This window comes from Kogia breviceps, chromosome 16 (assembly GCF_026419965.1).
Source record: "Kogia breviceps isolate mKogBre1 chromosome 16, mKogBre1 haplotype 1, whole genome shotgun sequence".
In the NCBI taxonomy this organism is placed as follows: Eukaryota; Metazoa; Chordata; class Mammalia; order Artiodactyla; family Physeteridae; genus Kogia; species Kogia breviceps.
In genome coordinates, this window is record NC_081325.1 from 33,471,884 (window position 1) to 33,487,878 (window position 15,995).

Below are 15,995 nucleotides of genomic sequence, written 5' to 3' on the forward strand. Positions count from 1 at the left end.
GAGCCCCTAATTATAGTCTCACTGCCTCAGTTACAATAGTCCTTTGCTAAAAGCCTTCAGTAAATGTGACTATTGCTATTCCTCAAGTTTCCTCTAAGACACATTTAAAAATCAATTTTAGTATTTCTGAAATTAATTCATTTTGCACAGTTTACATAAAATGCATTTCTTCTTTCCCAAAAAGCTGTTAAAATTATGGAGTATCAGAAAAAGATATTGGGAGTATATCAATTTCTTAATGATTATAGGAAAGTTGTTCTTTTGATTTACATTTTTCTCAGACAAATTTTCTTTCTAAAATCTTGTTTGATATCTATTTTCTGAAAGATGGGAATCAGACAAGTTAGGAAATTACTGAAGTAATCCAGGGGGAGAAAAGTTTTTGGTAGCAATGGCAGCTGTGTAGGTGGTGCAAAGTGTTCAGATTCTGGTATTTTGAAAATACAACCATCAAAGTTTCTGAGAGATTAAAGATGGAGCTTGAGAGAAAAAGAGGTGTTATGAATGACTTCAACGGTTTTGGCCTGAAAAATTGGCAGGTTAGAGTTGCTTACTTTGTACTGGAGAAGACCGGGGTGGAACAGGGTGTTATTAATATAATTAGTATATTAATACTGAGGTACCTCTTAGGCATCCATGTGGTAATGTTTAATAGGCAGTGATACAGAGAAGAGTGTAGCTGAAAGGTGAGCTTTGGATTGGATGTATGCATTTGAAAGTGGTAGGCGTATGGATTATATTTAAAATCATGAGGTCAAATGAGATCACGAAGGGAATGAGAGCTGAAGGGAAGAGAAAAGGAGGAGGAATGAACCCTGTAGCATTTCAACCTTACCAGTTGACTGAAAGAAGTTGAACCAGCCAAGGTGTGACCAGTAAGATAGGATCAAAACAAGAGAAAACAGATTATTTCCTGGAGGATGATGTATTGAATTTATCAAAGACTGTTGAAAAGTTGTGTAAGATGTGGCCTGAGAATTAATGTAGAGTTAGAGGAGTCATTCATTCTCTCCACATTCCTTTATCATTCATATAGATGGTGGTAAGATAAAGTGTAAGTGTGCAGATATCAGTGGGTGGGTTGATGTAAAAATCTATGTAAGTTCTTTAGTGATTATTTCCATTTTTTCAGTGAGGAAGTAAACATGGTCAAACAGACACAATGAAGAAGATGTTTGAGATTTGAGGAGTGAGGAGAACCTGTAAAATAGTGGTTTTTATTATTTGTATTATTTGTCTACTTTCTTAGATTCTAGAATCCTATTACTGGATCATGAACATAATGTAACAGATTCCTAGATAAGTTTGGTGCCTTGCTAAAGAAGATTGGGAGGGTGAATGGGCTAAGAAAATGTAGTAAGACTGCAAGACAGCATTAAGGCCCACTTGAGGTTTATGGTCGTGATGATGTCACAGATGCCTAATTCACATAATATGGACGTGATGGTGTGGCTCATACAGGACAACACCAGTTACCTTATGGGTAATGTTACGTTGTGATGTTTCTAGATATTTGTATGTTTAGTGGGTAACAACTGTTTTAAAGCAGTGAAAAGCAATTCTGAAAATGCTATTTATCCTATTCCTTAATCCATAAAATGGAAAGAAAATAGTAAGGAAATACCTCCAGAAGATGGGACTATTTCACTGGCACCAAAATAAAAAGCACTTTTGGAGTTATGTAATTTAAATTCCAGAAATATATTTAATTTGGAACAGGTCAGGCTCCAGACTTTTCAGGTAACTATGTTCTAATATATTAAGCAAAACAGTAATATTGCCATCTGTTACGAGTGTTTACCATGTGCCAGTTATTGAATTAATCACTTCATGTTGATGATGTCATTTAATCATCACAACATCCCAGTGAGGTAGGTGTTTTGGGTCCATGCCATGTGGCTTGTGGGTTCTTAGTTCCCTGACCAGGGATCGAACCTCTGACCCCTGCAGTGGAAGTGTGGAGTCCTAACCACTGTACCACCAGGGAATTCTCTCGTCCCTGTTTTAAGGATGAGAAACCCGAGGTTCATGGAGGGTAGAAGTTAAGTGACTTGCCTGAGGGCAGGAACTAGGAAGTGGCTCAGTACAGATTTAGTCCCAGCCTTGTGTAGCTCTTAAGCCTGTATTCTTACCTGTCCTACATTGTCTCCCAATCTAATAAACTTTGTATCACATTAATATAAACTCACATTTTTCCTTGTGGTTATGTAAGCAATGACTATCAAGACATTCCAAAGCTACTCTTTTCTTTTTTTGCTGGGATTGCAGAAACCAAAAATTGAATGAATCCAGTAATGGGTCTTTGGTCTTTGAGATGCAGTTTTAATTTTGATTTGAAGTAAACTTAAATATTGTGGTGTATCAACTACCTAATAGAGGTATTTAATATGTTGTCCATTGATGCTTATCTCACATCATTTTTCTATTTTTCAGGTTCTATTTCTTTACATTTTCATCTGATTCAAAATAATTTCCCAGTCTTATATAAATGTATATCTAGGATGTTTTCTTATTGTAATCATTTTAAGATACATTAAAAAATATTGATAATTATATCTAATAAAAATCAAGTCTTGGCTTCTGCTTTTATTAGCTGTATTAGAAAACTATAAAGATGTTATATATCCAGATATTTAATTTAATATTGTACAAATAACAACTGTGGAATGCTTTTCAATCATGAATTTGTATCTTTCCAAACTGATATTTTTTGTTTTTTGGTTTTTTTTTTTTGTGGTACGCGGGCCTCTCACTCTTGTGGCCGCTCCCGTTGCAGAACACAGGCTCCGGATGCGCAGGCTCAGCAGCCATGGCTCACGGGCCCAGCCGCTCCACGGCATGTGGGATCTTCCCGGACTGGGGCACGAACCTGTGTCCCCTGCATTGGCAGGCAGACTTTTAACCACTGTGCCACCAGGGAAGCCCCAAACCAATGTTTTTTATGTTCTAGTCTTTCTACTGTAGTTTTGACAAAACAAAAATGAGATCAAATTCAAATTTGATTACACATATAATGATTCAAATAAGTCAGACAAAATAAGAAATATGGACTTTAAAGCTTTATACGTAGTCGGTAAGATATAGCATATTTGGTAATTAATGTAAATAATAAATTAGTAATGAGACTTTTAATCCCATGTTAAAATTTGTATTATTTGTCTACTTTCTTAGATTCTAGAATCCTACTACTGGATCATGAACATAATGTAACATTCCTAGATAGGTTTGGTGCCTTGCTAAAGAAAGCCTTGCCATGTAGCTGGATTTGTAACTCAGGTCTCATGATATCACTCAAGTATTTTACCCTAGAATAATTTTTGACACCTAATCTCCATAATACTTGTACTATTTTCTTTTATATTATTGTCTAGTTAAGTTTATTCTGATGATTTGCCTTGGAGATTTAAAGATTATAATCATGTAATTTTCTTAATTGCCTCATCTGGACTTGTGAGATTATGACTAGTAGATATTTAGAAAGAATTAGTTAACATTTCATTTTTTTCCTGTAAAACATAATTAAGAAACTTAACTACTTCAGTTTTTAGTCATAGTTTAGTCTTTAGAGCTTTTTAAAATGTTATTTATTTACATTTCTTTTATCTTTCTGTTATCTGAAGACCAAGACATTTGGAGGAGGTGGTGGTGGTGCTAGAAGTAATCTCAACATGAGTGCTGCTGGCAACCGAAATAGGGAGATTTTACAGAAAGAAAAGTCAAACAAATCAGAGGGAAAACATGAAGGTGTCTATAGAGAACTGGTAAGGCTGAAGAACCAACCACAAAATTTATGTCTTTTTTTCTTTAATAGACTTGGTTTTTTAAATTCTTTCTTAGAACCACCACTGGCTTTTTGAGTATATTATAAATAGGTGTCACAACTCTAAGAAGGCTTTCATTAAGGATTCCAGTTAATAATTTCGAGTTATTCCATGGAAAATTTGGATTGGTTAAAAAATAATTTACTTAAGTAAAATTTACGTTTTACTTAACTTTCTAATGTCTGAATGATGTCTTTTAGAATGGATTGATAAAAAGTCATCAAATTAAACAGAAAACGCTCAATGGAAATTATATTCTAAAAGATGATGCATCAGAAACATACAGTTATGGGCTGTTCCCTACCCTTCCCCACATCTTTTCTCAAATTTTGTCTAAAGTGATTTTGTTTTGCTGTGTTCATTGGGAAAAATATATTGAAATAGTAAATGTATATTATAGACTCAATTGCAAAATATTCCTGGATTTTTGAGATAATGGGAGGAGTCAGAGATATTTCTGGTATGCTACAGTGTCCTCAGATATAAGGGAACTGACAGGAATTCATTTTCCTCTGCCTTTAAAGGTTTAATGACTTTGGGTGATTTTGTCTGTAGAGTGCTAAGACTAGCTTAAATAATGGGGTTTCATCATCTCATATAACAAGAAATTTGGAGATAGATGGTTACAAAGATTGGTAAATTCAGCAGTATAACAGTATTGGAGCTCTGGTGAGCATCTCTAGTTTCTTGGTTTTCTTCTCTGGGTTATAGGATCCTCTGTGTGTTAAATCTTCATGCAAAAAGTTCAAAGGCAAGAAGGAAAGGGGACATTTATCTGGGTGTGGGTCTGTTTTATCAGATAAAAAAATAATTTTGGGAATCTCCAGTAAATTCTGTCTATGGTTCATTGACTAGAACTAGGTCACATGCTCACTCCTAAATCAATCACTAGCCAAGGAGAATAGGTTTATAACAGAGCCAGACTATCTTTTCCTTGAATACATGACCATCTCTTTCTTTAAAAAAAAAAAGTCAGTTTTCAGGTTTGAGTGGATACAGTAAGTTGAAAACTACAGTCTCTAACTCAAGAAGCTCTTAAACTTGAGTGAATTGAGAACCCTCGTCTGGGGATGTCTTGCCGTAGAACACCAAAGACCAGCAGTTTGGGATTGTTGTGAGGAGTAAAAACATATGAAGGGAGTGATATCACAAAGTTGGCAGAATGGAAAGCTCCAAGAATTGGGCTGTCCACCAAAACAACTCTTAAGCTGACAAACATTGTCTGAAGCAACTATTTTACAACTCTGGAGTCAAGTCAAACTCTTGCAGCATACAGAGTGATGATTAATGAAGAAAGAGGCTGGTCACTGGCTGACCAGGGAGATAATGGAACAAAGACTCCAGTGATTACATATCACAAGGAATAAAATCCTTACAAAAGAAAATCTGGAAAAGTTACTAAACAAACTTACAGCTGCAGTCTTCATTAAGTAACAACAGCAGTCCCTGAGGAGGAGGGAGAATCTGATTTCCAAAATTACCATCAACAGAGCATTCAGAATTTTCAGTTCTCAACAGAAAATTACAAAGCATACCATAAAACAGGAAAGTATGATCCACTCATAGGAAAAAAAAGAAATTGAAAGAAACTATTCCTGAAGAAGCTCAGGCATTGGGCTTACTAAACAAGAACTTAAATTAACTGTCTTAGAAATGCTCAGAGGTGTGAAGGAACCATTGACAAAGAGCTAAAAGAAATCAGGAGAACAATATATGAACAAGTGGGGAATATCAATAAAGATAAATTATAAAAATAAACAAAATAGAAATTCTGGAACTGAAAAGTACAGTAGTGGAAATAAAAAACTTAATTAGTCAGGTTCAACATCAGACTAGAGCAGGCAGAAGAAAGAATCAGTGAACTTTAATATAGGGCAATTGGAATTACCCAGTCTAAGATGTAGAAAGAGGAAAAAAATGAAGAAAAATAGAGCCTAAGGGACCTATGCGGTACCATCAAATGTACCAACATACACATTATGTTGTGTATGTTCTCTTCCCAATAGAAGAGAAAAAGGGACAGAAATAAATATTTGAAGAACTAATGCCCCCAAATTCCCAAATTTGATGAAATCTACAAATCTAAGAAGCTTAGTGAACTCCGATAGGATAAACTCAGAGACACACCAAGACACATAATCAAGTTGTTGAAAGCTACTGGCAGAGGAAATCTTGAAAGCAGTGAGAGAGAAGCAACTCATCAAATACAAGGGATCCTCAAATAAATGGCCAATTTTTCATCAGAAAGTATGGAGGCAAGGAAGCAGTGGGGTGATACATTGAACGTATGGAAAGAAAAAAAACCTGTTCACCTGTAATTCTGTGTTCAGAAAAACTGTCATTTAAGAATGAAGGAGACTATCAAAAGGACAGTTTGAAATTTTAATGACCAGGAACCCTGTTCTTTTGCATGTTGCATGGTATTCAGTTCTTTATTTTCAGCAGTTGAAAGAGGACTTGATTGGGATGTCAGTTGACAGGTCCTTAAAATAATTTTTGATAATAGTGGAATAATAGGTTGAATTGTGTCCCATCCATCCCCCACTCCCAACAAGATAGCTTGAAGTCTTGACCACCAGTACCTTAAAATGTGACTGACTCTCTTTGGAAACAGGATCTTTGCAGAGATACTAAGTTAAAAATAGGTCGTTAGGTTGGGCCCTAAGCCAATATGACCCTATTTTAATCTCCTTATACAGAGGGGAAATTTAGACACAGAGATAGACACTTACAGAGGGAAGTTGACCTGAAGACACACAGTGAGAAGATGGCTGTGTGACTGGAGTGATACATCTATAAGCTAAGGAGTGCCCAGGATTGCCAGCAAACAACAGAAGCTAGAAGAGGCAGGGAAGGTTCTTAAATCTGTCAGAGAGGGCATGGCCCTGCCAACAACACTGAATGAGAGTTAACTGGTTAACTGCAAATCAGGTTAACAAGAAAGGTACAATAAGTTATACCAAGGTTGGATATTAATTGATTCTTGAGTGTGTTTGGTTAAATTCTATGTATGGGACAATATTCTTAATTAGATATTTACTTGGGAGATAATTGGGAGAGGGAGAGGCTTTGGAAGGATTTTTTTTTTACATTTAGATAAGTTTTTGAATAAGAAGGATGAATTATAGTTTTAATGTCCAGTCCTTTTTACCTTTACTTTAGTATATCTACATCAGGGATGTAAATTTTCTCTTATGTGTCAACTCTGATCTGTTGATAGTTGCTACTATATTTAGAAAGGATTTTGTGTTTGGAAGTCACAAAATCAGGGTTTGAAAAAAAGTCAGGGTTTTAAAAACAGGATTTTTTAAAAAATGCTCTGCTTTTAACAGCGTCTACATGGGTATCAGTAGCTGTCTGCACCATGCATGCCATGTGTAATGCTATCTTAAAGCCTACCCATCTTAACTCTTAAATGTATAAAAGTTAGTTATGTATTCCTCAGCTGGTTTTGATTCAGTAAATTTCTTCACGGGATATGTTTATGTTACTTAAACAGTCCTTTAATTCTACTCAGGTCTAGATTTTTCAAGATTTGGGGTTCTGACATTTGTAAAGTAGATTTTTTATTTGGGGTAGAGGCTGTCAAAGCTTCATAGATAGTATTGCTAATAAATATAGAGCAGAGTACTGAAACAATAGAGAGTAGAAAAAAAACCAAGCTACTGAGATGGTACCATTTTGTTAGCTTCCTTTTATACTTTGCATTTTTGGAGAGGTGCTATATAAATTGCACTTCCTTAGGACAGAGAAGTATCAACCATGAAAATTTTTCATTAGGTAGTTTTCACTGCCTGTATTATTTTCAAAAGCCTTATTCTGACATATAAAATTTCTTTTTTGTTTGTTTTGTATTTGTAATGGTACAGAGATAGTACTCAAGGCACAACCCTGCGTATCACAGATCCTTCCTTGACTATTGGTATGAAAAAACAGCAAGTGATGTTTTAATATCACAGTTTTTCCGTAAATAACAGATGTAATTTTTAGATAAAAAACAGTATGTAGTTAAAAACTTATACCTTGCTTGTTTATTGGCTATCAGCATAACTTTTCTCTTCGTTCCTTACAGGTTGATGAGAAGGCTCTGAGGCACATAACAGAAATGGGCTTTAGTAAAGAAGCAACAAGGCAAGCTCTCATGGATAATGGCAACAACTTAGAAGCAGCGCTGAATGTACTTCTTAACAGCAATAAACAGAAACCTGTTTCGGGTCCACCTCTGAGAGGTATAATTCATTAAGCAATGTGCCAGACAGTATTATTTGATTTTCAGAGAAATATATGTTGTCAACAAATACTGGGTTTTGTTGCTGTGAAGGCTATAACTTCATTTACCATTATGGTAAATGGAAGGAGCAGAAGTTTGGGAACCACAGAGACTTATGTAGGTTATTCTTAGTCTCATTATCTTCTTCTTTATATAAAGTAGGTCTAATACCTTATTTAACAAGGTCATGAATAATACAGAAAATGTAAAGTAACTAGGTCTATTAACTATTTCTAGAACTAGGCCATTTGTATAAATGACTGATTAGTCTATAAACTTGTAATAATTAATAGGAACATGACTTTTATTTAATGTTATTTTAAAATTATTATATGGTCAAATGTATTACGTGATTTTTCAAGTCCCAATCCTATATTCTTTTAAAAAAATAAGTGGTTGCTATATAGTAGAGATTGGCACAACATTGTAAATCAACTACAATTTAAAAAAAAAAGTGGTTAAAGAAAAATCTTATAAAAATGATTTATTTACCTTAAAAGATAATTTACATGAACAAATTCAAATTTCCAGATAGATCATTTACAGGATTAAAGGTGCTACTTAATATAGTCATTTTAAAACATTTTTGTTATAATGGATATAGAATATACAGAAAAATATGAAAAGAAATATATATATAAAGGTCTACTTAAGATGTCTGATGATTACATTTTAGTGTATATTCTTCTTTTGTTTTTGCATGTATAATGTATATGTCTTGCTTTACTTCTTAAGGTAAAGGAAAAGGCAGGGGGCGAATAAGATCTGAAGATGAAGAGGAACTGGGAAATGCAAGGCCATCAGCACCAAGCACATTATTTGACTTCTTGGAATCTAAAATGGGGACTTTGAGTGTGGAAGGTAGGCCAACTTAAAGTAGATTTCTTTTTATTCCTTTTATTTTAATTAATTATTTATTTTATTTATTTATTTATTTTTGGCTGCGTTGGGTCTTTGTTGCTGCGTGCAGGCTTTCTCTAGTTGTGGCGAGTGGGGGCTACTCTTTGTTGCGGTGCATGGGCTTCTCATTGCGGTGGCTTCTCTTGTGGAGCATGGGCTCTAGGCGCATGGGCTTCAGTAGTTGTGGCATGCAGGCTCGATAGTTGTGGCTCGTGGGCTCTAGAGTGCAAGCTCAGTAGTTGTAGCACACGGGCTTAGTTGCTTCGTGGCATGTCAGATCTTCCTGGACCAGGGCTCAAACCCATGTCCCCTGCATTGTCAGGCAGATTTTTAACCACTGCACCATGAGGGAAGTCCCTAAAGTAGATTTCTTTTTAAAACACCACACTTTATTTGGAATTGTACAAAAAAGGTATAATATACTGACAGTGTGAATGTCTACTCTGAGTATTTACAAATTTATTTAATTACAAATTTCCTGTTTGACAAAAGTACAGAAGAAAATTTTAATTGTTGCATTCTGAAAATATTAAAGCTTATTTTGCCCTCTAACTCTATGGGCAATATCACCAAACTCTTTCCCTCAGTTTACTAGATGACAGATTTAGCTATGAAAACATATTGTTATGTTGAAGAGATTACTATATAATTTTATTTAACTTTTTTTATTGTGAAATTGGTCTATTTTTTCTCTACATATTACACATTGTATGAAAATATGTGGTTATAGTTAGGGTTAAATGAGCACAGTGAGTGAGTATGCACCCACATTGTGATATATTTCTTAGTATGATATATTTTAGTGATAAACATAATACTGAAAGAGATATAATCATGTTAAATGTTTATTTTTTAATTGAAGTATGGAATATGATAAATATTTTGTAGGATTGTAAGATTTTAATATATGATTCCAAAAAGTTAGGGAAATATTCTTTTAGATTTAGTTTTCTCTTTCAGATATATTTCAAATTAAATTTAAGCTCAGAGATAAAACACTTTTATAATAAATTTGAAGTGTACAGATTTCATGAAAATGGAATCTTTTGTTAGATGACAAAGAAAAGATAATGCATTGTTTGAAAAACAAATGTTGGATGTAGAATGTAGATGAGATTTGTAAGTAGACAGATGTAAGAGCAATATTTTCTTGCTTTTAAAGTATGATGAATTCATTTCCTATTGCTGTTTCACAAATTACCAAAAGGTCAGTGGCTTAAAACAAGGCAGATATACTATCTCATAGTTTCTGTGGTTCAGGAGTCAAAGCACAGCTGAGTTGAGATCTCTGATCAATGTTTCACATACTAAAATGAAGATTTCAGCTGGGGCTGTGATCTTGCCTCAGGCTTGAGGTCCTCTTACAAGTTAACTGGTTGTTAGCAATATTCACTTCCTTGTGGATGTAGGACTGACATTCTTGCTTTCTTGTTTAATGTTTCCTGGGGAGTGCCTTCAGCTCCTAGAAGCCCTCAGGTCCTTGCCACATGACCTCCTCCCTAGGCAGTTCACATGTTTGCTTCTGCAAGATTAGCAGAAGAATCTCTACTGCTTCTTAAAATCTAACTTCTAGATATTTTTGTCCCAACCTCCCTTTATACTATCACAATCAGAGCTCCTTTGATTTCCTTTTATCCTTCTGTCTCCCTACATTTGCTTTTGACTCCTAGAGTCTCTCTCTACTAAATCATAATGAAGTTGAGACCAGGAATACTAATTCTACAGTGACCTGTGTGTCTGTCAGCTTTCAGTTCTCACAGAACACATCCTATACCAACAAAATTTAGTATACTAGCATTCCACTTGGGAAAAGGTATTAAAGTTAATTAAGATACATGACATGAATAATACACTCAAATCCAAATATCAGTGTTAGAGAGATTTACTTCTCAGGGGACAGAAATTTATAAACACATATGTTAATATTGGATATTGTTTTAGTAGACTGTTTTGTATTTACATTATTGTTACTAATATGGTACAGAGTCAGCTAGAATGTGAGAAAGATATAGACATTATAATAGTATTTCACACCCTAGATTTTCACAAGGAATATAACCTGTGACCTTCATAAATCCCCAAATTAAAAAATTAGGTATTTCTAATGTTTGTAGAGGCTCTTAAATTTTATCCAGATTCACATGTTCCTTTGATCATCCTAACCCCACAAATTATCCCCCTCCAACATTAGAGTTTCCTGTCCTACTTGATAACCACTATTCTCAGAGAAGCAAATTTCTGTTCTTTCCTAGAAGTACTGTGTGGGGAGGCCAGCTAACGAAGATGGGAGATAGGCAGAGACTTCTTAGAGTAGGTGGCATTTAGACAGGTCAGAGGAGGAGTGTTGGGGGAAGGGCAGTCCAAATGTAGGAAACTCTGCATGTCCAGGCTTGAAGGCAGCAGAACTCCAGTTCCTATGCCTGGGAGGTTATGGGAGAGGTGGAGGTAGAAGGCCAGATGTAAAAATGGTAGTCTGGAGCCAGATCAAGAGGATTTTGTCCTAAGGAGTTTTTATTTTATCCAAATGACAGTGCAAAGCCATGAAAGGGTTTGTGGCATGACAGTAACAAAGTTTGGTGCTTTCAGAAAAAAATTTGTCCATTGGCAGGGTGGAAAATGGGATTGAGACTAAAGTGAGGCTACTGTGTTGTAAGAAATTATTCATTCTATATATGCAGTATTTTATGTAGTATTTATTTGTACGTGGTCTATGATAAGCGGCAGGGATACAAAATTTAATAAAATACCTCATTCAGAAAATTCATGGAAATAGATGGATTTTGTAGCTCTTGCCCCAAAGAAGCTTACTGTTAGTTTGTGAGACAGAAGAAACCACAAACTTAAAAGGTCATACGAATGCTTATTAAGAAGAATATTATTATTTACTTTGTGTAAACCTTTTTATCATTTACTTAGTGTAAGCAACACTAAACAAAATACAGACTTAGCAGAGGTATTTTGAATATAATAGTCAAATCTGATCTGGCATTTTTGTAATCTGTAATAATATTACATTCTTTATTTCAAAGTTTTATTGCCAAAATAAGGCTAACTAGTTGTTTTGAATGGCTAAGAAATCCTTTAAATAGGCAGCCTTGAAAATACTGCTTGGTTTGCTATTTCATTGTTTTAAATGTTTGACCGGAGAAATTTATCCTTTCAGTAATAGCTCTTCTCACTCTAAACTCTTTCTTTCATGATGCTGACATCACATCAGAGGAGATTAATGATCACAAACATGAGCACAAACAGCGGGACAATAAATTGATACATATGTGGACTGAAGATTATCATGCTTGTAGATGTTTCTTATGCAGGCATGCCTAGAAGATATTGCAGGTTCGGTTCCAGACCACCGCAATAAAGTGAATATTGCAATAAAGCAAGTCACATGAATTTTTTGGTTTCTCAGTGCATATAAAAGTTATGTTTATCCTATATTGTAGTCTGTTAAGTGTGCAATAGTATTATGTCTGGAAAAACAATGTACATACCTTAATTTAAAATGCTTTATTGTTAAAAAAATGCTAACCATCATCTGAGGCTTCAGCAAGTCATAGTAGTAACATCAAAGATCACTGATCACAGATCACCATAACAAATATAATAATAATGAAAAAGTTTGTAATATTGTGAATTACCAAAATGTGACGCAGAGAATGGAAGTGAGCAAATGCTGTTGGAAAACTGGTGCCAGTCGCTTGATTCAGGGTTGCCACAAGCCTTCAATTCGTTAAAAAAAAAAAATGCAATGCAATATCTGCAAAGCGCAGTAAAACGAGGTGTGTGTGTATTCTCTTGGCTCTGTCTTCATGTAATCCTGTTACAATAAAGGTGACAGGATTAATGGAAATGCTTGATGTGTTGTCCTCCTCAGGTATCTTGCAAAGATCATTCTGTTACTCCTTCTCTTATTAATTCTCATACTATTGAGGTATTCCTAGGTGAGCTGAGGTTCATAGTAAAATAAACAGTTGAGGCAAGCTAATGAATTGTTTTTCTGCTTATTTCATGATTTAATGTTTCTTTTTAATTGAAAATAAAGCCCAGAATAACCTCTTACTTTTGTAAAATTGAATCTCCACTTTGGTTGTCCCTTAGAATTTGGTCATTATTCCATAAATCTTATGTTCTAAAATTAACTCTGCATTGATGGGAGAAAATATTGGCCATTTTTCTAAGGAAAATCTAGAAAGCTTTTCAGGATAGAGTCTCCATAAATTTTAATGGTTAAATGCCTTATGGACAGCTGATGAAAATAACTATGGGCTTTTAATTTTATTCATGTTCATATCATCAGTGTCATTATTTGTATCTGTTACAGACCTAAATTGATTATAAAGAAGTAATCATGATTCAATGATGTGTATATTTGGGTTTTTTTTTTAATGTTTGTTTCTAATTCAATTGAATTATCAAAGCTCTTTTGCTTCTATGTTTTGTATCATTTAAGCTGCCTGAGGAGTTCGTTTAGTTCAGGTAACCCTAAAAGTCGTATTTAGCTGAAAAAACCTAGGCCTGGATGGACTTGTTATGTAATATCAAATTCTGTGTAATGTGTTAGGCTTGTTGGAAAAAAAATACATCCTCTAAGAATGTGTTTCTTACAGATTTAATGCAGGTAAGTAACACATTTACTTTCACATTGTATTATATAATTTTCTCTAAAAGAACAAAGGTCACTATCATTTCTTTATTCTGATTTTTAAAAATTTCCACCAGAGGTACAGGCTTACCTTGGAGACAATGCGAGTTTTGGTTCCAGACTTTTACAAGAAAGCAAACATCACAATAAAGCGAGTCACACAAATTTTTTTTGATTTCTCAGTGCATATAAAAGTATACTATACAGTAGTCTGTTAAGTATGCAATAGCATTATGTCTAAAAAACAATGTACATACCTTAATTAAAAATTACTTTATTGCTCAAAAATGCTAACCATCGGGCTTCCCTGGTGGCGCAGTGGTTGAGAATCCGCCTGCCGATGCAGGGGACACGGGTTCGTGCCCTGGTCCGGGAGGATCCCACATGCCGCGGAGCAACTAAGCCCGTGAGCCATGGCCGCTAGGCCTGCGCGTCCGGAGCCTGTGCTCCTCAACGGGAGAGGCCACAGCAGTGAGAGGCCCACATACCGCAAAAAAAAAAAAAAAATGCTAACCATCATCTAACAATTCAGAGTTGCCACAGATCTTCAATTTGTAAGAAACGCAGTATTGGCAAAGTACAATAAAGTGAAATGCAATAAAATAAGTAGTGCCTGTAATTGATCATCACATGTACTTTTCCTAGAGATTTTCTCGTATCATTAACTTTTTTGTTGTGTCTTTTAATTCAAGTCAAATGTAATTCTAGTTGACATTATCAATATTCTGAAAAATATGAGGTTGGATTACATTGTTTTATGAGAGTAATCACTAAAGTGTTCTATGTGATATGTAATAATTTGATGTCAAGTTGGTTGATGTCAGTATTCAATTGATGAGTTTGTGATAGGGTTGTGTTTGAAATGGCTCATATATAGGCTCTTAAAAAAATTTTGGTTTCATAGACTAGATAGAGTTCATGGCCAGATTATCAGGCCAGCTTTCAACTTTACATACCTTAAGTTTATCAATATATTACTTCAGTAATACATAACTACCATTTGAAACAATGCCCACTAGAAATATGTATTTTAAGTTTCAGCTTGGGACAAAAAGAGTAGGTTTTATTCTTTCTATTATCATGGAAGATATCTGGGTTGGCCAGAGATAGAGGCAGGGGTTGCCTTAAGACAGTAACTTTACTGTTTTAACTTTTTACATCTAAATAAAACCAGGAAAACCTTCTTTTTTTTCCAAATGGGAAACAAGAGGCATTGTGAGAAAAGTGGACAGAGTAACTTTCTTAAATTCATACTCCTCTGTTTCCTTGTTTCTATAGCTTATTTTGTAACTTAAGTATGTGTTACAAGTTTTATTTATGTTTCTCCATATTTTGTGTCAAAATTTAAAAAAGTAGACTAGAGAATATGACCCAGTTGTATAAAGGGTAAACACTTAGAAAAATATGAACAGAATTCAAATAGAGATATTTTTTATGAAAAGGATAAGATTTAAATTAATCAATTATAGGAACTGAGAACTCATCCAACATTCATAAATGTTGGACATGGTCATAGGTGATCAAGCTTCCCCTTTCCAGGACCCAGTCTCATCTTCTACTTTTCCTCTTTTATTCCTTGGTTCACAGAATTCTGTAATCTCTCAAGAAGCATGATTATCTGAGTCACACTCCTTTTGGCTTGTTGGTATAATTGAGAAGAGCACCTCATAGCTAGTTGCATCTGTGTCCTTTCTACTTTCAAGCTTGCCAGCTTGTTGCTTTCTTATAGGACTTACTGAAGGCAATAAGAAATAACCAACACTTTTCATCACCCTGACATTTTCATACCAAGTTCTCTAAAGCATTGGCCTCATTAGTTAGGTGGTCTCAGTTCCAAGACAATAGGCTACAGTTTAACCAAACAATGAGTAGTGCCAACTTCTCTTAGGGGATGAAGCAGCTTTCACTACCCTGTACCCTTCCTTTACTAAACAAGTTTTACCTTTTAGGTCTGTCACTTGGTATCACTCTTTTTCCTGGCACTAATTTCTAAATTAGTTTGCATTAAGCTGTAAGCCACAGAAATCCAAATATGGAAAAAAGTAGTTTATTGGCTTATATAACTGGAAGGTCTTTCTCTGTCTCTGAATTGTGTATTGATGGGCTGTCTTCATGTGGTAGCAAAGATTGGCCCAGGTAGCACCAGGTATAGCATAAGACCAACGTTTATAAGGGGGCATAATGACATATAAAGATAGGCACATAAAAACACTTATCTTAATTTTGCAAGCACGTTTTTTCTGGGAAAAGATAAATACATTTCATCATATAATTATTGATTCCCCAAGCTCAACTCCCAGTGGGGATGTTGGCATTTGTGTGTGTGAAGTGGCTGAAATAGGAGTACAAAGAGACTTGG

At 34.8% G+C, this 15,995-nt stretch overlaps 1 protein-coding gene across 2 annotated transcripts in view; it reads left to right on the plus strand.

The window, feature by feature from the left end:
* Window positions 1-15,995, plus strand: part of TDRD3 (tudor domain containing 3) — a 210,793-nt gene that overhangs the window by 138,974 nt on the left and 55,824 nt on the right. For both annotated transcript variants that reach the window (XM_059042391.2, XM_067016262.1), the window contains 3 exons: window positions 3,621-3,761; window positions 7,894-8,050; window positions 8,827-8,952. In XM_059042391.2, coding sequence (XP_058898374.1) covers window positions 3,621-3,761; window positions 7,894-8,050; window positions 8,827-8,952 — 424 coding nt within the window. The remainder of the gene's footprint in view (window positions 1-3,620; window positions 3,762-7,893; window positions 8,051-8,826; window positions 8,953-15,995) is intronic.